The 23,593-nt window shown below is 33.8% G+C and overlaps 2 protein-coding genes across 12 annotated transcripts in view; one reads left to right on the top strand and one right to left on the bottom strand.

Moving 5' to 3' along the window:
* Positions 1 to 9,477, top strand: part of ANKRD13C (ankyrin repeat domain 13C) — a gene marked incomplete at its 5' end in the record, with an annotated part of 81,012 nt that extends 71,535 nt beyond the window's left edge. For both annotated transcript variants that reach the window (XM_079119384.1, XM_079119385.1), the window contains one exon: positions 8,531 to 9,477. In XM_079119384.1, coding sequence (XP_078975510.1) covers positions 8,531 to 8,661 — 131 coding nt within the window. In that variant the 3' untranslated portion in view covers positions 8,662 to 9,477. The remainder of the gene's footprint in view (positions 1 to 8,530) is intronic.
* A 4,254-nt stretch (positions 9,478 to 13,731) lies between these two features.
* Positions 13,732 to 23,593, bottom strand: part of SRSF11 (serine and arginine rich splicing factor 11) — a 41,103-nt gene continuing 31,241 nt past the window's right edge. For 4 of the 10 annotated variants that reach the window (XM_079129057.1, XM_079129056.1, XM_079129054.1 and 1 more), the window contains 5 exons: positions 20,501 to 20,632; positions 19,078 to 19,167; positions 16,426 to 16,542; positions 15,897 to 16,035; positions 13,732 to 15,791 (listed from right to left, as the gene is read on the bottom strand). In XM_079129057.1, coding sequence (XP_078985183.1) covers positions 15,594 to 15,791; positions 15,897 to 16,035; positions 16,426 to 16,542; positions 19,078 to 19,167; positions 20,501 to 20,632 — 676 coding nt within the window. In that variant the 3' untranslated portion in view covers positions 13,732 to 15,593. The remainder of the gene's footprint in view (positions 15,792 to 15,896; positions 16,036 to 16,425; positions 16,543 to 19,077; positions 19,168 to 20,500; positions 20,633 to 23,593) is intronic. The other 6 variants (XM_079129058.1, XM_079129059.1, XM_079129060.1 and 3 more) reach the window with 6 other exon arrangements.

Genomic DNA, 23,593 nt, shown 5'->3' with positions numbered 1-23,593 from the left:
GGGAATTTGTTTATTATTTATTTCTTGTTTGTTTGACCTCCTCTTGAACCAACCCTGTTTAACCCCATCCTGGGTTGGTTTAATCTTCTACCATTTCTTGTTCTGTTTTTAGGATAAAAACTACAAGTTGGGAGAAAATTTTAACAAGTTGAAATTGTTGTTTTTAAAATTTGTCAAAACTTGATTATGAGTGATCTTTTCTTAGATTTGCCGTTTTTCTTGTTTGACTGCAGGGCCAAATTTGAACCTTTTCCATCAAATTTCATTCTCCCCCACAACTTCTTATAACTTCAAACAGATGGTTTTTATTTCCTTTTTTACAAAAAGAGACTACAAGAAGAGACCTCTCTTCACTGTTCTCAGTCCCCATACAATTTTTCTACCCCAAGTCCCATCTTTTCTTCCATCTCTCATATCTCACTGGAAGTGATATTCTTCATACTTAAATAATCTCTTCATTTGTGCTGTGTATCTGTTCTCCCAACTTCTTCAGTGTGCTGTCACTCATATTTCTGCTTTACCTCACACCCCCTTTTTTTTACAGTTGTTTTCCCTTTTGTTAGTTTTCTACTACCTTTTCCTATTAATTCTTTCACCTATTAAATTTCAACCACCTAACTTAAAAAAAAAATTCTGTTAACCTCACTGTACCCAGCCCTTGTTTTAATTCTTACTTTTCATAGCCAAGCTATTTGAATGTCTACTTTATTTCTATATTCTTATATTCTAAGTAGAAGAAGGTAAAGTGACATAAAAGAGGCAAGGATTCTCTGTTTCACTAGGAACTGGTAAAATGATGACACTAGGAAAGTATGATAAATTAGATATGTATACTGTGTATTGAGAGCAACCACTAAAGATGCTTTATGAAAAGATAAGCTGAAAAACACTACAGATAAATGAAATTCTAATTGTCAAGTAACCTAAGGAAAGCAGGAAAAATACAAAAGAAAAAAAAAAAACAGAACAAACAAAATAAAATGACAGACTTAAGTTTGAACATATTAATATACTATTAAAAATAAGTGGTCCAAGAGGAGAATTTAAAATTCAGTGATTGCTGAAGTAGATTAAAAGACATGGCCCAGGGACTTGGGGGTATAGTTGAAAGATAGAGTGCTTGCCTAGCATGCATATAGCTCTGGACTTGATTCCCACCACCACAAAAAAGAAGGGATTCAAAGGATCCAAGGATCCAGAGCAATGGACAGTGGCATGTACTTATAATCCCACCTTTTTCGGAAGCTGAAGCAGGAGGATCACTTGAGCCTAGGAGTTTAAGACCCACGTGGGCAACCAAGTGAGACTGTCTCTAAAAACAAAACAAAAATTACAACTTATATGCTATCTTCAAGGTACTTACTTCAAATATAATGATACAGGAAGCTTAAAAGTGAAAGGATGGAAAAAAGTGTAGCATGCAAATATTATTCAGAGGAAAGCAGAACTGGTTGTATTAAAATTATAGAGTAGATTTCAGAGCAAAGGAAATTACCAGATACAGAGAAGGATATTATATAGTGATAAAAGGGTCATCCCAGGAAGAAGACATAATTCTAAATGAATATACATGAAACAACAGAGCTCTAAGATAAGTAAAGCCAAAATAGAACTGAAAGGAAAAAAGATCTACAATTAAAATTGGAGAGTTCTACACCCTTCTCTCAACAGTTGATATAAAAACAATAATTAACAAGAATAGAGATCAATTCAACAACATAAAGGATTTTATTGGGATTTATGGAACACTCCAGTTAACAACAGAATCTATATTATTTTCAAGTGCCCATGGAACATATACTAGGGAGGTATATGTGCATAAAGGAAACCTGAATAAATATGAAAGAAGATTCATACATAGTCCATTCTGAGTGTAATGGAATCAACCTGAAAGTATAATAGAAAAAAGGAAAATCTCCAAATACTTGGAAACTAAAAAATGATCTTCTAAGTAATCTCTATGTTAAAGAAGAAATTTCAAGGGAAATACAACAGTGCATTGAGCTTGAATGAAAATGAAATTGCAAGTGTCAGATTTGTGCAACACAGATAAAACAGTGCTGAGGGGGAATTTTTATAGCACTAAATTCACACATTAAGAAAGAGGAGGCTAGGTATGGTGGCACACACCTGCAATCCCAGAAATTTGGGAGACTGAGTCAGAAGGATCTTATGTTCAAGGCCAGCCTCAACAATTTAGGGAGGTCCTAAACAACTTCGTGAGACCCCGTCTCAAAAAATAGAAAGGACTGAGAATGTAGCTCAGTTGTAGAGTGCCCCTGGATTCAATCCCCAGTACCCAAAAGAAAAAAAAAAAAAAAAAAAAAAAAAAAAGAAAAGAGGAACACTTATAATAATTTAAGTGTTTATTTCAACGACTTGGAAGAACAGAGCAAAATAAATCCAAAGGATGCAGAAGGAAGGAAGTAATAGAGTAGAAACCAGAGAAAACAGAAAAAGTATAGATAAAGTGAGTGAAGCAAAGTGCTCATTCTTTGAATCAAATAATTGATAAACTTGTAGAAAAACTGATAAGAAAAACCAAATTCCTGACAAAAGGAATGAAACGTTATAGCGCTACAGACTTTGAAGAAATAAAAAGGATAAGAGCATTAAGGAACAGAAGAAAATAAAAGGCATTTGCAGCAGAAAATAAGAAATAAAACCTTCCCTAATAACAACTTACATGATTCTATAAGTGGAAAATTCTATGAAGATTCTTTAAAAAACCTAGCAGTAGTGAGTGAGTTTATTGGCATTATAGGATACAAGTTAAACATAAAATATCATTGGTATTTCTGCATATTAATAGTATACATACAGACCTCAAAATTATAAATTAAATTCCAATTATAATCACACACACAAAAAGGAAAAACATATGCAAGGTTATTTCTGAAGTTTGCATGAAAAGTCAAAGCTTTGAACTAGAACATCTGTATTAATTTTACTAGGACTGCCATAACAAACCATCACAAACTGCCTTCAACAACAGAAATTTGTGTTGTACAGTTCTGGAAGCTCAGTCAGCAAGTTTGGTTGCTTCTGAAGGCTATGATGAAGTTTCTACCCCCATACCTCTCCCCTATCTTCTGATGATTTTCCCTGTTGTTTAGAAACATTTCAATTTTTGCCTTCATCTTCACTTAGTGTTCTCTGTGTGTTTCCTAATTTCCCCTTTTTGTGAGGGTTAGGAGCCACCCTGATGACTCTTAAGACAGTTACCTCTGCAAAGACTCTTATCTCACATTGTGAGTTACTGAGAGCTATTACTCAAACATATCTTTTCTGAGAAGAGAGTTCAAAAACATTAACTATAGCTAAAACTTTTGAAACAGAATAATGTGTGAGGAATCACATTGATTTTGACATTTATTATATAGCTGTGGTGATCAAGACATGGAATCAGCTGAGGGATATACATGTAGATCAACGTAGTAGAATAGAGAATTCTCATAAAATATAGCCAACTAATTTTGGCAAAGCAGTTCAATGGAGGAGTTCAATGTAGTCTTTCCTACAAACAGTGCTGGAGTAACTTGACATCCAAAATCTAAAAAATGAACCTGTTACTAAGTCTTTTGTTTTATGCAAGAGTTGAAATGGATAGTTAGACCTAAATTAATTGTAACTGTAAAATCATAAAACTTTTAGGAAATAAACAGCAATTATTAGGAATCTGGATTTAGACAAAGAGTTCTTAACTTTTTACTTTAAAAGCATGATCCATGAAAGGAATAATCAATGAATTGAACTTTATCAAAAGTTAAAAACTCTGCTCAGTGAAAAACTCAGGTAAGAGGAGTAAGAAAAAACAGGTTACAGAGTGAGAGAAAATAATTTCAAAACATCAAAAAGCATGAAGAGAAGAGACATTTCACCAAAGAAGATATATAGAGGAAAATAAGCACATGAAAAATGTTATCATTAGTCTTTGGGGATGTGCATTTTATAACCATGATGAGATATCACTTACAGCTAGCTAATAGAATGGCTAAAATAAAATATTGTGACAACACCAGAAGTTTGCAAGTCAGGATGTAGAGAAACCAGGTAACTCATACATTACTGATGGTAATATAAAATGGTACAGCTACTCTAGAAAAATGTTTTTTCAGTTTCTTAAAAATTCAGCTTGCAACTACTGTATGTAATCAAGCAGTTATACTCTTACACACTTACCTGAAAAGTGAAGATATGTTCACACAAAAACTTGTACATAAATGTTTGTTGCATAACAGCTTTATCTGTAAAACAACCTGATCAAAACACTAGAAAATCATGCTGAGTAAAAAAAGCCAATGCAATAGATTTCATACTGTATGATTCCATTTATTTAAAAAGTGTCTGAAGTGAAATGAACTGTTTAATGGTTGTCAGGGATTAAGGAAAGCATGGGGGCCTAAGGGAAGTAAATGTGGCTATAAAAAGGAAACAAAGGATGGAACTTGAGAGCAATATGTGGTAATGGAAATGTTAATCATCTTTTACTATATTGTCAGTGTCCAGTTTTTCATAATGTATTTTGTAAGATGTTAGGTTAGATAAAGGGTACAGGGGATCTTTCTGTATTATTAGTTATAGTTGCATGTAAACCTGTAAAAGTTTACTTAAAGTAAAAAGATTAGTTCCTTACTTCATTGTTTATTATTGATATGCACATTGTTAAATTTAGTGGAAACTCTACTGTTTTTAACCTTAATCTCTTTTAAGATTTGACTTTTTGGTGTTAGTGTTTCAGTAAATGAAACAAGTGATTCAAATTTCCTCTAGCTTCTTGGGTAGAGTACTGTCTTGGATTTCTTCCTGCCTCTCTGGTTTCTGATTTTCCTCCTGTCACCTTACATTATATTCTCACTATATCTGCTAAAACTTAAAGTACACTACTAGTTTGGTCATAGCCTCCGCTTTTAATTTCATCCAGAGTAAAAGCAAAGTCTTTAACTGTACCTGATAAGGCTACCTATTTCTCTCCCTACCCTCATTCAACTTGACTGCAGACGCACAGGCCACCTCAGCTGTTCCCAGAACCAAACACTTTTCTTTTAGGGCTTTTTGTACTTTTTGTTCCTTCTGTTGGGAATTTTCATTCTCTGGGCAACTGCATGGTTTGTTTTGATCTCAGTTTTTTGCTGAAAGATCCTTTCATTGAGGTTTTCCTTTGATCACCCTATCCAACATCTCTTACACTGGGACACTTTATTCTTCCACCAGGCTTAATTTTTCTGTAGATAATTATCACCTTCACTTTTTACCTATTTGTTTCCTGATTCTTCCAACCACAATATAATCTCCATAATGCATGACTTTTGTTTCTTGTTACTGATGTATCCAAGGTCTGGAACCAGGCAGGGTAGGGGGAAAAAGGGTCAGCAACACTTTGAAAGATAGTAAATATTTTGACTTTGCTACCCATATGGATTCTGTCATATCTTCTTATCTTTTGTTGGAAAAAGAAAGCAGCTGGAGACAATATGTAAATGAATGAGTATGTTGTGTCCCAGTGTTTATGAACACTGAATTTGACTGTCATGTAATTTTTACTTCAAGAAATATTCTTTTTCTTCCCAATAATTTAACAATGTGAATTCTTTATTAGCCTCACAAGCCTTACAGAAACAATTCAGGCAGTGAGCTTCAATTTGCTGACCCCTTATTAGAACAGCATCTGTACATAGAAGGCACAAATGATTTTTTTCCCCAGAAATAACTGGAAATTTCATAGTTCTTATGCTGATTTTTTTAAAATTTATTTTTATTGTAAACAAATGGGATACATGTTTCTGTTTGTACATGGAGTAACAGCATACCATTTGCATAATCATACATTTACATAGGGTAATGAAGTTTGATTCATTCCGTTATTTTTTCCTTCCCCCCCACCCCTCCCACCTCTCTTTTCCCTCTATACAGTCTCTCCTTCTTCCATTCTTGTCCCCCTCCTACCCCCCATTATGTGTCATCATCTACTTATCAGTGAGATCATTCGTCTTTTGGATTTTTGAGATTGGCTTATCTCACTTAGCATGATAGTCTCCAATTTCATCCATTTGCCTGCAAATGCCATAATTTTATTATTCTTTATAGCTGAGTAATATTCCATTGTATATATATACCACAGTTTCTTTATCCATTCATCAATTGACGGACATCTAGGTTGGTTTCACAGTCTGGCTATTGTGAATTGAGCAGCTATGAACATTGATGTGGCTGTGTCTCTGTAGTATGCTGATTTTAAGTCCTTTGGGTATAGGCTGAGGAGTGGGATAGCTGGGTCAAATGGTAGGTCCATTCCAAGTTTTCTAAGGAATCTCCACACTGCTTTCCAGAGTGGCTGCGCTAATTTGCAGCCCCACCAGCAATGTATGAGTGTACCTTTTTCCCCACATCCTTGCCAACACCTGTTGTTGCTTGTATTCTTGATAATCACCATTCTAATTGGGGTGAGATGGAATCTTAGTGTAGTTTTGATTTGCATTTTTCTTATTACCAAAGATGGTGAACATTTTTTCATATGTTTGTTGATTGCTTGTAGATCTTCTTCTGGTGAAGTGTCTGTTCATATCCTTAGCCCATTTGTTGATTGGGTTATTTGTATTCTTGGTGTAGAGTTTTTTGAGTTCTTTATATATTCTGGAAATTAGTGCTCTATCTGAAGTATGAGTGGCAAAGATATTCTCCCACTCTGTAGGCTCTCTCTTTGCATTGCTGATAGTTTCCTTTGCTGAGAGAAAGCTATTTAGTTTGAATCTATCCCAGTTATTGATTTTTGCTTTTATTTCTTGTGCTATGGGAGTCCTGTTAAGGAAGTCTGATACTAAGCCAACAAGTTGAAGATTTGGACTTACTTTTTCTTCTGTAAGATGCAGGGTCTCTGGTCTGATTTCAAGGTCCTTGATCCATTTTGAGTTGATTTTTGTGCAGGGTGAGAGATAGGGGTTTATTTTCATTCCGTTGCATATGGATTTCCAGTTTTCCCAGCACCATTTGTTGAAGAGGCTATCTTTTCTCCATTGCATATTTTTGGCACCTTTGTCTAGTATGAGAAAATTGTATTTATTTGGGTTTGTGTCCGTGTCCTCTATTCTGTACCATTGATCTACCTATTTTGGTGCCAATACCATACTGTTTTTGTTACTATTGCTTTGTAGTATAGTTGAAGTTCTGGTATTGGGATACCCCTTGTTTCATTCTTCCTGCTAAGGATTGCTTTAGCTATTCTGGGTTTCTTATTCTTCTTATACTGATTTTTATTTGTCTAAGTTTTTTTTTACTTTTTCAGTTTTTAGCTTGAGAATATTTCTGCAAAAAAAAAAAATACTGGCCTTATATTATTAGAAGTTAATTTATTATGTGTCTTTGCCAGGTGTTGTGGTGCACACCTATAATCCCAATGACTTTGGAGACTGAAGCAGGTGGATAGAAGTTTAAGACCAACCTGAGCAACTTAGTGAGACCCTATCTCAAAATAAAAAATAAAAAGGGCAGGAGATGTAGCTCAGTGGTACCAATTCCCTGTACCCCAGAGGAAAACAATTTCTTTTCATGTGTTTTTAACCTAGGCAGACACTTGAACTATCATTTATAGACTCATTTCAGGGTTTTGAGGGAATTTCAGGTATTATAGATGAAATCTCTGAGGTTCATAGTAAAATTTCTCAGAATCAGAATGCTTTTTTTATGATTTGTACTGTTTCCAGTAATTAGGAATAAAACTAAGGAGAACAATTAATGTATTTGTCCATTATTTTCAAATTTTCCAATTAATATTTTTACTACTAGGGATTGATTTCATTGATGTTCTACCATTGAGCTTATTATAATCCCCCAACCCTTTTTTTTTTTTTTTCCCCTCGGTGCTGGGGATTGAACTCAGGGCCTTGTGCTTGCGAGGCAGGCACTCTACCAACTGAGCTATATCCCCAGCCCTCCCCCAACCCTTTTTTATTTTGGTATAGGGTCTCCCTAAAGTGCCAAGGCTGACCTCAAACTTGTGATCTTTCTGAGTAACTTGATTACAGGCATGTGCTACCACATGCAGCTTATATTTGCCCATTATTGTTAGATTTCACTCGTAATTTCAGCCAGAAATATATTGCATTTAGAAGTTAGGCTGTGTGGTGTGTTATTGCTCCAATTCTGATGAAACTTTTTAGCTCACATATTTAAGTGATGGAATGTTTTTAATGTGTTAAAACAAAAAATGATTAGGTTAGTAAGAATTAAATAAACTCAAGAAGTGAACATAACAAATGTGCTAAATCTGAAGAAAAGATGTCAGGATGTGCAAAGTGGAAAGGTACTTCTCTGTCCCAAGGAAAAAGACTTGTGGTGTCTGACATTATGTTCTTAAGACTGGGAAGAAATGGGTTCTTAAAATTCTTGGTATCTCAGTGTCTTTCTCTTCATCAGTACCCCAACCATTCCCCAGAACACATATGCTCATTGTTATACGTATATTTAGATTTGTCTGGCCTATAGACCGTCAGCATTGATTTTACAGTATTATCAATGATTGTTCTCTTCACAGATATACCTGTGTTTCCTACGATCACAGCCACTGTGACTTTTCAAGAGTTTCGATATGATGAATTTGATGGCTCCATCTTTACCATACCTGATGACTACAAGGAAGATCCAAGTCGTTTTCCTGACCTTTAACTGACATGGAAAATATATCATTTAATCAAGAAAAAAGAATGAGATACTCTGAAGTTCAATCCAAAAACAGAAGGGACAAATGCTTTCAGTAAAGAAAAGGGAATTACACATTGAATTGACACATCAGTAATATGATAAAGAAATGGGTCTCTAATACGAATTTTAGCAAGTTTCCTGATGTGCCATCTTGAGTCTTTTTAAAAAAATATACTTATTATAAGTGTAATAGTTTGACACCTTAATAACCCTAAGATCTTCGTATGTAAAGCAGCTATGAGTGCTGTGATTTGTTTTTAAAAATTTTTACACTTCTTGTTGAAATATATATGCATATAAATATATCTATATATCTATATCTAAAACACTCCTGGACCATTAACGTAAATTAAATGTCTTAAGAGATATGAAGCCCTTTAAAACTTGTCATCTTATATTCAAGGTGATATTTATAAATATTCCTTCAAGCTTTGTTTTCATAAAATGTAAACTATGTAACATTATGTATAGTTCAGTAATTTGAATGTTTGTTCAATATAATGAACTAGAAGGAATGCAGTTTTCTGTAGATGAATGAACCAAATGGTAACCATTAAACAATTGCATTTATATGTTGCAATACATTTCAGAGGGAGCGTTCACTCTGCAGGGAATATGGTACCTCCTTTAGCACCTTAGTGCAATTCATTGTGGTGCTATTTGTTTTTACCTGAATTCTTTCTTCAATGGAAAATGTTTCTTACTAATCTTTCTTTCATAGAACTTCTATTTTTTTTTTTTTTTTTTTCTAAACTTGAGTTTGAGAGTCCTTGTTATGTTCATGATAAGGTACGGTTAGCATGCTTATAAATAGTCCTCTTCTAAATCTCAGCACTTTAAACAAATTCCAAATTTTTAAAGTTACTTCCTAATAAGTGCACATAAGTTTGATGATTTTGTTTGTGTTTAGTGGAATATGGATCATTGGTGTCAATTTTAAAAGACAACCCACATATTTTGGACAGCCCTACATATTTAATGCTTTCAAAGTACGGTAAAAACATTTTATATGCTAACAGAATATATTTGTTACAAGCTGAAGTCCAGAAGCATATACAAGATTGACAATACCTATTGTTTATTTTTTTTAAATTACAGAAAAATATTTATTGATTTTAATTGTCTCCAAAGTGTTAAAATCATGCATTACTCATTTTTGACTTAAAATTTTTTGTATTTATTCCAAGATGGTTTGTAGGTCCAAGAATGAAAATAAATTTAGGGAGAATAATGTATAACAGTCATAAAGTATCATGTTGTATTAAAGAGCTTAGCTAAATTTTTAAAAAAATTTGTCCTGATGAATTTGTCAAGAAGGCATCTGTCAAGTTTTTTAGAGTGTCCATGTTCCAGAATTTTAGGTAATTTGAAATGAATTTAGAGACCTTCATTGAAGAGGTGATTTACTTAAAAACCCAAAGCATCAACCATAAAAACATTTTTATAATAAACATCTCTAAAACTGCATCTTCCATACATACATTGCATATATTGACCTTTTAATAATGTTTTATAATGCAGAAAAAGACTCAGTTAAAAATTCAAAGACCTAATCACTACTGTATGTGGGTCTGTTGAATTTTGAGGAAAGAATTGGTAACGCTTTGCTGAACAGAAGTTGATCACTGGTATTTAGGGAATGGATGTAGAAGTGACTTATAAAGACTGAAACAGCCTGTCTTTGGTTATTATGAGGTTTGAGACTCTAAATGGCAGTGACCACTATTGCTTTTAGGCTCCCTCACTTTGTAGGAATATGGTATACTTTCAGGAATATAGTGCAGATTTTTTGCATAACGGCAGATTGGAGAGGGAAAAGGACATGGTAAATTGCAACTCCGGATGTATCAATTTCCTAACAGCTGTGACAGTTACGCTGGGGTACACTGGAGATAGGACTACTGAAAACTTTTGCACTTGGATTTTGTTTTTAATACTTTATTCTTTAAGAAATAGAAACAAATTGTCCATTCCAAAATGTGTACTGATCATGAACAATGTCAGTATCTATTATAATGGTGGAAAAAAAGAATTAATGCAAATAAACTTCACATTATTAGATTTTTCAAAATGTGCTTCTTACTGCATTTAGTGAATGAAGCTATATGCTGTTTTAAAATGAATAGATTACAACACCATGTATTTTGAAAATTTCATACAAAAATTAAGATTTTATAATGTGGGTTTATAAAATTGTCTTCTACTTGTGATTTTAGAAACAACTGAATTGGGGCCATAAAACTGTCAAATGCGCATTTAGACATGCTCAATATTGCTGCCATTCGTGGTATTTATTAGTTTGTCCTCAAGAAATTGTTCTCTAATGAGACAGTTTGCCCTTTGTGGACATTCTTACAGAGAACTGTCAAATTTCATAAAAGGGACGGATAAAGCAGATGCCCTGATTGTTGTGAGGTTTGGAAATTGACACATCTCTCAGCCTATAGCTGATAGCTGAACAACCAGTTTCCTTCTGCTCAGACTGGTGTTAAGCCTCACTTACACGAATAAAAATGGGTTTTCATACTGTTATGCACATACAATTCATTATTCACATCATGGTGGAAGGTGAATAATGACTGTTTAGCAAGCTTTTCTCCAGTTTTCATTAAGTATACAGATGAATGTTCTGAACATACTGTTCATTTTTGAGGCCATGACAGGGCTGGAATAAATACTGTGTATAAACAATTAAGGGATGCTTTTCCTCATTTATGTTACTGTTTTTTTTCAAGCAATGTGCTTGCAAAAAGTTGGAGTAGAAATTTTCAGTTGAATTCAAATTCCTGCTTATATGCTAGCCTTTAAAATTGAAGTATCTCAGATTAATAGTGGATATAGTATGCCTCTGCTATTAACTCTAGCAAATGGCATCTTAACTTTGTTTTCTAAAATTAACGAAATACATCCTTACTATATTTGCTTACTATATTTGCTATAGTAAGTTGCTATATTTAGGAACTGGGAACTTTAAAGACAACTGACAGTGAAACTTGCCCTCCAAGAGAAAGGAACAGGAGATATTAAATCATAAAAGGTACCAAAGCAAAAAGACCATGACTTGGGTATACCGTAATTTAGCAAAAATCTTTTCAAACTACTTTATGCCAAAAATCTTGGGCATTATCATCTTTAGTTGCCACCTAAAAATATTGTAACGTGAAGTATTATCACATTATCATGGCACCAATTGTAAAGCCCACTTTAGTAGTAATTAGAAAGGTACTTATTAATTTTCAATTTCTTAGGCACCAATCACTTTATCTAGCTTTTTTTTTGCACAGTGGGGAAGATCAGGACAACAGGATCTTGCTGTTTGCCTCAGCCTCCGGAGTTGCTGGGATTACAGGCATGTGCAACCATGCTCTGGCTTTTGGCTAGCTTTTACAAGAGGCATCATACCAATTTTAGTGACACCGCACTACAAAAATGAGCTTAACTTTTGAAAAAGATGTGAATTTTTCTTAATAAGGGCATTATCAGATAGGTCATTGAAAAATGTTATCAGTGGCAGGAGATGCATGTCGTTCAGTGATATAGTAGGAGGTCTTGCATTTGATCCCCAGTAGTACAGCAAAAAAAATAAAAATAAAAAACAAAAAACAAAAATCCTTTATAAATTACAGTCCCTAAAAAATGTCCTTTCGGATCCCTTCTCTGTAAATCTTAGGTTGCTAAACATCTCATACTATACACTTTAAGAATATTCTTTGAGTATATTCCCACAGGCCCTAAACTACTTTGCTAAGAATGCCTAAATCCAATTAGACAGAAAATCACTCATAGAAAATATTTAGGAAAAGTATTACTTCTGATAGTCTTAGTAATGAACGAATTCTGGATATTTATAAAACAAAGTGCCAGTAGCAATTCCATTACGTTCACATTCAAGTAAAATACAAAATAGGAACTTGATTTTGAGCAACACAAGGATGAGATGCATTAGCTCGTTTTGAGACCAAGGACAGAAATCTCAATTCTAGTTTAAAAAACCAGATCATCAATCTTCAAACAGTATAGATCTTTATCTGTTACCCAACTGGAAGTGAGTTTTACTAGATTTACTGATAAAACTGCAAATTTGAGTTGTAAGATGCAGTTCCACGGTTAAAAGTAAAATTAGTTTACACTGTAAAAAATACTGGCTTGTCCATTTTCTTTCCTGTTTCTATCTTTAATAGCTAACTCATAATGGAAATATAAAGGGTAACACAGCTTTCTTAATTAATACATATGCCTTAATGTTAGTGTTTTTGCTTTAACATTAACATCTACTTACATAACATTTTTTGTACTAGGGAGTGAACTACATCCCCAGTCCCCTTTATTTTTAAAAAATCTGAGATAGGATCTAATTTGCCCAGGCTGGCCTTGAACCTGATTCTCCTGAGTAGCTGGGATTACACCATGCCTGTCCTAAATTATTATACTTTTTTTTCAAAAACCATGAACAGCAGCTACTGTTCACTGATCCAGGCTACACTTTTTTTTAACCCCCAACCAACTACTTTGGTTGGAATGGAAGGTGGTCACTTCCATTCTACAGATAGGAAGAAACACAGGTCAACACAGGTCTCTCCAAGCTGACCAAAGATCAAATCCATGACTAGATTGTTAAATCTTTCAAAAGTCTCCTCCTATAGCCACTGCTCTCATTAACTACTAAATAATTAAAGCAAATAAATAAGAACAAACATTTTTTTCTAACAAAACCACTTTTATTTTTAGATCATTTTACTACCAAATACAGAACAAAACTCAGTGTGGAGGCAGTGTTCACTTGATTTCAACTGGTTATCTCATCTGTTAAAAGGATTGTGTCCCAGTATAACACTACCTTTGTGCAGAGAATGTTCACTGAAAATATCCCAAATAGAATTCCCTTCACTGCAGTATCTTAAGTCAGTGGCACTATTTTAAAAGCCCCATTTTTAAAATACCTTTAGAAAATATTTGTATCCAGAGTACAAGTAAGGGAATAGACTTTGAATGCTTTTTTTACCCCATAAAACTGCCAGTCTTGTTTTCTGACTTATAAAAATGGTCATGTCACATGGTTTAACCTTTACTAAGAGTTTTTTCTTCTAAATTTAAACAAATGTCATCTGCACTCAAAAAAAAAAAAAAATTGGTAATTATTCGGACCATTTCTATTATTTTTTATACTTGCCATAGACAAAGTTTCTGATAAAATCTTAAAAAGTTACTACAAACTATAAAAACGCTGCTTTTCTATATGGCATTTCAACTTTAGAACAGTTTTTTAAAAAAATCATATTTTACTGAAAACTTGGATAGTACTACAACTCCAAGTCTCAACTTTCTTTAATCCCAAACACTACTAATTTCATAAATGAATAAATATACTATTTAGTACTGTACAGTATACATATCATTGACAGTTTCTATATTATTTCAGAAAAGGCAAATATTTATTTCACTGAAAATATAAATTTACTAATTATAAGTGGATCCTAAAGTTCATTGTTGATCCAACCCCATTCCCACATCCAAAATATGAGAAACTTATATCAAGACTGTTTTAGAAATTCAATTATTTGTGACAATTCTGATGGCAAATACCACCATAAGGTGATGGATTTCATCTTGTTACTGTATTTAAACGTGGATAGAAGGGGAAAGAATTTGTAAAACGAATGAGGTAAATGTCTTACATTCAATAATGTAAATAAATACAAATACATTTTACAGGAACATGAACATAAGTTTAAGGGTTTTATTATCAAAGTCTTGTAAAACAATTTCAGAAACTGTACATCAACATGGCACAGACTGTAGCCTACTTTTGTTTTTACTGCACAAAAGTGAAGCTTGAAACTCCTGTAACTAAGAAAACAGTTGCCTAACTACTTTGCATATAACATGGAATCACTGTGTGCATTAAGATTACTACTGTAGTAATAGTAACACAAAATTTATTGGTTTTGTACAACTTGAGATCAAATAAAAGTACATTATCAAGTAGATCTGTCTTATTTTAAAAGCATAGGAAGGTCAATTTAAAATGCACTACCCCCTTTTTTCCGAAAGTGAGCTTAAAACAAATTAAAAAGAAAAATTGAAAATCAGGACAAGAGACAACTTTCTTTTACAGATGGACTTAGGATAGGCGGATAACTTTCACTGATGTAGATATGGAATAAATTACTTTAGGAAAAAAAATTCCCAAACACCTATGAAAAAGTATACAACTCTACTTCAAAATATGTTGCTATTTACTCACCGCCAAAGACAGTTTTGAAATGTTGTTTCTGTAATTAAAGCCTAATTAGCCATCAAAAAAGGTTAGTGCATATGTAACCTTTCAAAAGTTAAACAAAAGCCACAAAAATTGAGCCACAAGGCTTAAAGGATTATCTATTTCAAATGCTCATTTCCAGATGTAACTCTAAGAATGTTAATTTGTCATGTCAACGAACAAGACCATAAGTAGATCCATCATGTTGGATTTTAATGACATTTAGGATATTCTTGCCACAATAACATGCAATCAGTGCATTCCCTACATGGCTCTATTACGGCAATGAATCAAATTCTAGAAATACTATAAGTGAACTTACGTAATAAAGGAGATCGTACAACATAAACAATCCATGCCTGCTGTAGATGCATGCAGCTTTTCACTTTTGTTATGAAGCAGCACCAGAATAGTAAAACTGCTTGGTTACTCAATCAGATTTCACCATGACAAGAGTTGGCTACCCATGTATCATTTTCTAAAAGCTTTTTGATGTAAATAATATCAGGAGCTTTATAACCACTTAACTCAGAGCTGTATACATCTAGGATTGAGATGAACAAATACAGCATTAAGAAATCACACAAAGGAATGACACTGATGCATGTATACAGTTGGACTCCCACAGAGGCAGTATTCAGTCACTCATATCCATGTCTTCTTCATGATGATCATCCCCATTCACTTTGGATTCTCTTAGTGAATCGCCAGTTCCCTTTTCCACAGAACATTCCTTTGTTTTAGGGGAACCTGTTTCTGTTGGTTTCTTCTCCTCTTTTTTCTCTTTCTCACTGTCATACCCCTGTTCCTCTTCATCGTAATCCCGTGTAACCTGCTTTGCCAAGGAGAATAATAAAAATAAGCTTCTTCAAAGAAAAAGAATTTCTTCAAAGCACAAATACCACTCCAAATTCCAAAATAAATCAGTTTGTATACATACTTTTACATCTTTATCACTCTCTGATTTTCTTTCCCGTTCTTTCTCTTTCTCTTTACTCTTTTTCTTTTTGCTTGTTGATCGTTCCCTTTCATCTCTGCTTCTTTCTTTGTCTTTATCTTTCTTCTTCTCCTTTTTATGTCTAGAATGACAGTTAAAATGTGCTCAGAAAAGATAAAGGAACCTCACAAGAAAGAAGTTTCACCCTTGAAAACAAGCAATAGGTTCTGATTCCACACGATAACTAGAGGACAGCAAAGATTCAATTTCAAAACACTGGAAAATAAAGGCACAAACTGTGCACAGGTGCCACAGGCAAGAAGACTGGAATCTGGTCAGAGATCTAAAATGTTCAATTCTAAGAAGTGTTTAAATCTCAAGACTAAAGAGAATATGAAATGCCTTCTCAAGCACATTCAATACCCCAAAATGAAGAAAATTATAGGATAGCTATAAAAAACACAGTACAGTTTTAAAAACTTTAGAACTTCTGAAAAATCAAAGGCCAGATTGAAACAATTAACATTCTTACCTCCTAGGGGATGGTGAGCGAGACAATTTTCTTTTAGGAGACCTAGGCTTTTTAGGAGATCTTGTTCCACTCCTGCTTCTTCTTCGTCGTCTCTCTCTAGAATCACAAATGTGCAAACTAGATTTTAAAATACAGTGCGATCTTAACTAGCTCCACTGGGAACTTTATAACATGATTCTAATAATGCAAGACCTACTTTACAGACATGTTTTGAGCAGAAACACTCTTAGGTTTGAGAAATAACTGATAAATAGAAGCTCTAATGCAAGAAAGAAAAAGTCAGAAGTAACCTATTAGAGAAAAAAGCTTTAGGTTCAAATGTATAGTTATAGCGGTTAGAACAGATTTAGGATAATTCAATGTTTTGGGAAGGCAGTCTTTAATATCTAAAAATTTAGCTTCTAACTCATTAGATGAAATTCAGAGAAATAGAGATGCTGAATAAGTATTAATTTAGTCCTCATACCCCAGAAAAATCTTCCCCACCATTCTACATTAAACAACTATTTCTAAGACAGTTTTCACCTCCTTTTTATTGTGGCTTTAAAAAAATGTTCCTGAATTCTCAAGTTATTAGACTTGTAAGATGACCATATACAACTTTGGAAAAAACAAAGCAACCAAATAAATAAATAAAATGAAACCCCTGCACTTTCAGTTGTCTCATTTCCAAATGAAAATTTTTCCTACCCTCACAGCTTTCTGTGACACCCTCTCCAATTGGTCATGGAAACATTATACACAACTCAACATTCACTCTTCAAATATTTATTGTTTGTCAGGAATATGTTACACTTCTTGCTACTGTTTTGTATAACTGATATTCCAAATTCCTTACATGGAAGAAATGTTTTATATTTCTGTGCCCCTCAATATATTTTCGTACAGCTGCAAGACAATATAAAGTATTTAATAATAAAAAAAAAAGATGTCTTAACTTTGAATGATCTATTCAAGAGTTAAGGTATATAAATCAATAGGTAAAATGTCTCCACAGTTTCTTTTTTTAATCTTTTGTTTTGGTGCTGGGGATTGAACCCAGGGCCTTGTGTGTACTAAATACAAGTTTTGCCTTTGAGTACAGCTCCAGTCCCTCTGTTTTTTAAGGCAAGAAAATACATGCTATATGTCCCATCCCCTATGGTTTTTTGCCACCTGTCCCTCAGACTTGACAATGCATTCCCCTTGGTACTTAAACTTGGTTTCAATTTCTTTCTTTTATAATGTTACTTTTTAAGAACATTTTCATCTTCAGACCCACAGAAATCCCATTCCCTTTAGCAACTTTTTATCTCCGTGTATCTGCCTAGTCTTGACTTTTCGTATATATGAAATCACACGTGACTTTCATGACTGGCATCTTTTTAAGGTTCATCCATATCATTTTTTTTCCATATCATTCTTATATCTACCAAATAATCAACCATATTAGATCATCATTCTGTTGAACCACTTGTTAGTGGACATCTGTGTTGATTTTTCAGTTATTATGAATAATATCATAAATATTTGTTTACAAGTATCAACATGGGTGTCTACTTTATATCTAGTAGTGAAATCATAAGGTTAAAAACCTCTGTATAACTTTTTAAGTAATTGCCAGCCTGTTTTTCCCAAAGCTGTTGCCAATTTTTCTACTTCCTCACTATTTTTTTGATCACAAAAATCCTAGGGGATGTGCCATGGTATTTCATTGTGAATGACTTGCTTTCCTTGGTGACTAATTGAACATTATTCATATACTTAAGGACCATATTTGCATATGTCTTTGAAGAAATGCCTATATAGAGCCTTTGACTAGATTTTAATTGGGTTATCTGCTTTTCCATTGGTAAGCTCTAAAAATTCTTTACATGTTCTAGACATAAATTCCTTATCAGTCTATAAATTAAAAATATTTTCTTGCATTCCATGGATGGTCTTTAACTTTCTTGAGAGTATCCTTTGAAACACAAAAATCTGCAATTTTGGTGTTCTTCCTTTGTCATTTTGTTCTCTTTTGTACTTGTTCTCTTAAGGTCAGATTTGTAGAAAACCACTGCCAATCAAGGTCATGAAAATTTACTTCTGTTTTAAGTTTTACAGCCATCTTCACTTTTGAGTTTTTAAAAAGGTATGGCATTAAGATATAAACACTGCAGTAAAGCATGAATAATATCTGAAATTAAGTATCGTCAGTCCTTATTAAGATCACAAAAATTCAAGTCAAGCATGAAAAACATTTTATGTGGAAAAAGTTTGCAAAACTTTTAATTTCCCTATAATTGAAGAACACTTTAAAAATGATGCAAATCAGAACTTCCACTGCCTTAATTTATCAATGAACTACAATATAAGGAAATATTCTTGAGTACTAATATGTGGACACATTAAGTGTAACATTTTTTAATAAGAGTAATTAAATTTGATATGCTTTAGGCATTAAAACTTCACATTAAGATAGAAACATTTACCTGGCTAAATTCCACATTATTTTTAAATACACCCTACACTACAAGATGATACAAAGATGAACTTCAGATTACTCTTCACAAACTGCCTTTAAAATTGCTGAATTTTGGTAGTTTTTCTCTGTTCTGAAGCATAATTCACACAGCCTTCTGATAATCTCACAAAGTAAAAATATGCAAAAAATTCACGATGCCACCTTACCTGCTCGCGCTTCTTGAACGTCTGGCTGTGCTGTAACTTTTTGGTGGTGTTTTGGAACGTTTCTTTTCTTTGTCTTCCTTCTTTTTATCTCTAATAAACATTATGTAAGAATATATAAATAAGACTAAGCTTATGAAAATATATACAGTGCTAAAAATAAATACAAAAGTAGAATCAAACCTACGACATTCTTAAAAATATGAATGTTATTCTGATAGATACTATCTTAGAAATAGCTCATGTGCCTTTGACCTTTCCCTACTGCTATACTCTGGGCTGTTCAAGCTACTAGAAAAATACTCAGAATGAACTGGCATTACATTCACATCTCGTCTTTTTAAACATTTCTATAAATTTGTTTTTATTTCAATGGTATTTATTTCATTCCTTTCCTTTTCTGGTTATCTTGCTCCAGCATTCATCTTCTTTTCATCTAATTCGTTATCAAGAAATTCATAGATGACAATATCAATTTCCTAAAAGGTCGCAGTTATGCTTTCCACAAACTGATCATGCACCCTCTTATCAGAGAGATTTTGGATTATAGTCAAGTGTTGAATGCTAACTTTTGTGTGTGGGTGCAGAGCAGGGGAGGGGGCGATTAATTAGGTATTGAACCCGAGGGATGCTTTACCACTGAGCTACAACCCCAGCTCTATGCCTTTTTAAGATGGGGGTCTCATTAAGTTGTTCAGGGTTTCATAAATTGCTGAGGCTGGCCTCAAACTTGAGTTCCTTCTATCTCAGCCTCCTGAGTGCTAGAATAATAGGCATGAGCCACTATGCCTGACTCATTTAACTCTGTAAATTGGGTTTTCAACCTGATAGCCACCATGTGTCCTAATGAAGTCAGAGTTAAATTTATTTCAGAATGTAATATTCTAGTCACTTCTCAAACTTCTTCCAATGTATATGGCAACTATCATGATTTTTTTCCCTGTAATTACAATTTCTAATAAATAGAAAATTACTGAGGAGAGAAAGCCTAATTCTTTCTCTGTGTATGATGACCATTCTATTAAGCAATCTTGTTTTACTAGATTAACCAGATAATCCACTCAGCAACATATACTAAAATTCCACTATGGGTTGAATACCCAGTAAAGTTTTCCTAGATCCTCTATTCCCACTGTCAAGTTATATGCTTGCTTACCAAGAATAAATGAATGAGGGAAAAATAGTAAAAATCTATGCACTTTTCAAATGATAAAGCCACTATACCACTATAAAAAGAAAATCAACGATATGGTATGTGTTAGACAATAAAATAAAATGTCAGTCTCCTCAAACCTTCAGCAGTTTCTTCCTCTTTGTAGCTATATCTGCTTGTATCTCACCTCTTTTTATTGTAAGCAGCACAGTACCTGGGGTCTTAGGAACTCTAAAATGTGCATTCTTACCCAATGTTAATAATCAGTTATACCTGGTTTTTGATGTGCTCCTTGATCTTCTACCTCTTTCTCTGGAATGAGATCTTCTCCGTCTTGGACTTTTGGATCGTCGTCTACTCCTCGACTTAGAATGTGATCGCCTCCTCGATCTGCTTCTTGATCGCCTGATCATGTAACAGAAGCAATAAAAAGACTAGTTGTGAATATTTCACTCAGTCTCAGACATACAGACTAACTATGACTTTAGTGGCGATAATCTTCTTTTTCCAGTTGCTGTCATTATTCAATCTATAAACATCTTTGATACCTTTTAACACTTGAATTCCACACCTTTCAATGTTTTACTCATCGCTGCAGACCAGTCCTCCTAATTCCACTTCACCTACAACTCAAAGGTTAAAAATACTACTACAGAACAAAGGAAAAACAAAAAAATACCTTGGAACTATTTTAAATAAGTACACGGCATTGAAACACACAATTTTAAAATTTTATTTCCCAATACTGCAGGGTTAAGCAATATTTATCAATTATCAAATACTTACATTAGGCTTTCTACATGACTTACCAATAGGCCTCACAGTAACTGTATAAAGTAGGTACCATTATAATCCCTATTTTATAAATGAAGACTGCTTAGTGGATTGCAGTCTATTTTTGAAATATATTCCAATTCTTTACCAATCTAACTGCGGAACATTTCAAAAACTGTCTAAGCTTTCTGAATGATTTTTCTTTTCAAGTACCAAAGAAGGGATATTTTAGAAATACAAAAGATCAGTGTTATTAAAGTCTTGTCCTCAGCTCTTGAGAGTATTATCTAATCTCTGTGATACTGGTTCTTCAGTAGTCAAAGTAAGAAAATAGCTACTTCAAAGAAGAGTTGATTTCCCTTAAACAAACTGTCTGCCTTAAAACCCATTAGTACTGCCATGCTGAACTCAATTAACTTCTATTTGCATGACTTGTATTTGCAGCCATCTTTCAAACTACTAAACAGTATCTTGCAAAATAATTCTTCCACATCCCAAGAAATTTTAAAATAATGTTTATCTATTTATTGGTAAAGTTCCAAAAGGACTGGGGAAATATGTCATATTTATTTACCAATGAACCCATAGGCAATTACTACAATGCCTGATTTATGAGATCAGAAACAGTTGTGAGGGAAATAATGAGCCTATGAAACATCAGAATTATCATTTTCCTCTAAAGAGATTAAAATATTCTAGAAAATAAAAATTAATGTTATTAGAATTAAGTATAGCTCACCTTAAGATTCTCCTTACGGAAAATTTGTAAAACATTTTCAATAACCAAGTTAAACTTCTTTCCTACCTATACCGTACACAAACACAATACTGAAAACAAATCAAGAGAGCATTTTTACAATTTTCTAAACACACAGATTAATAAAAAAGTTTTGAAAAATCTAAAAAGTAGAGGTACCACAATCTAGCTAATCACTATAGTCCTAAAACAATTATTTTTCAAGGGCAACATACTCCAAGAGACACTTTTACTGCTCTTATTATATTTTAATTATCAGTAAAGTTAGAGATAAATATATCAAATGTCTAACCAAATCAATAAGCTTGCTGAAAATCATGGTCCTTAAAATGATTAAGATAAATTAGTCATGGTGGCACACACCTAGAGTCCTGGAATCAGGAGGTCAAGGCAAGAGGATCACTTGATCCCAGGAATTTGAAACCAGCCTGGGCACAAGTGAGTTCCTGTCTCAAGAAACAAAACAAAAGAGAACTAAACAAAGGAGAAGCTTAAGATACTGTAACCCACAATAATTATCTATTACGATATATTACAAGCATCTGAATTCAGAAGAATGTTTCAATACTTTTTTCCCATGGCCAAAAGTATATCATTATTAAAATTTGAGAGTCCTGGTATTTAGTACATACAAATAAAGCTCCTAGAGTTCTTAACTGAAGAAGTAAAGAAAAAGGAGAAAGAGAAGGGAAAAGACATAGACTCTAATTTTTAAAAGTATGATTAGGGAAACAAATCATGGTAATTCCAGTAAGAGATATATTCTATTAGAGACTGGACTAAAAGAGAGCACTGTCCTGGAAGATTAAGATAGTGAGTAGTACCAACACTTCACATAAAAAAAAAAAAGTTCCTCAAAGGGAAGTGAAGATATAAAAAAGAACAATAGATAAGAAGGAACATGAGTCAACACATGAAGTCATAAAGAAACAATGGTAAAGCAAGAAGTTCCATAACTATTTAGGAGGGGCCAAAGGACAATGTGTGGAAAGATAAGTCATACTGAATAGTAAATAAACTGAAAGTTATTCTGAGGTCTTCTCTATCACCTCAGCAGTAGGGAGTTTCTCAAGGTTTAAGAGCTGTGGACATGATCCATATTTGGTTTTCTGAATAGCATCCCTAAGAATGAGATTGTCAGGGAGAAGATGGATGACAGGGAATAAAAGACATCATACAGAATGCTCCTACAGTAGTCCACAAAATAAATTAAGATGATGATACTAGATGCAGACATAGTATGAACTATGTTTCAGAAGAAAAAGCTCCAGGAATATAAGAATCAAGTGGTATGTAAAGTTGAAAACTAGCTGAAATAATTGATGACTGGAATATCCCTGCATGGGCTTAGACTAGAATATAATTAAAGTAAACTGAATAGGGAGTTTAGGTAAAATAAAGAATGGCTGAGAGATCTAAGATGCTGGACTGGAGGGAGGCTTGCATTCGTTATCACACTCAAGTAACTCGGGATTCAAGCAGAGGAAATATGGTTTCTCTGAGAGGCAGTCATAGCTGCCTACCGATCCCCTGCTGCCTACCCCATTCATCCACCACCAGCTGTCTGCAAGCATATTGCCTGCCTTTTGAGTGCGGATCCCTCACTGACCTCCACCTATCATCCGCCATTTGCCCATTTGCCTGCCTCTTGCCTGCCCATTGCCTGACACCCACTGCCCGATATTAGCTGGCAGACTGCCCCCAGACCACCAGCAGATTGTCTGTTGCCCGCTGTTGCCTTCAAGTCTATTCTTACAATACCCCCAGGTTTGGTTACACGCAGCTGCTGCCATCGCAGGACATCAGTCAGGGCCTAGAGATATATTGGGGTACCT

The sequence above is a fragment of the Sciurus vulgaris genome, assembly GCF_902686455.1.
Source record: "Sciurus vulgaris genome assembly, chromosome: 1".
Taxonomy (NCBI): Eukaryota; Metazoa; Chordata; class Mammalia; order Rodentia; family Sciuridae; genus Sciurus; species Sciurus vulgaris.
The sequence above is the reverse complement of the archived record's forward strand: the minus strand, read 5'-3'. Positions and strand labels throughout refer to the sequence as shown.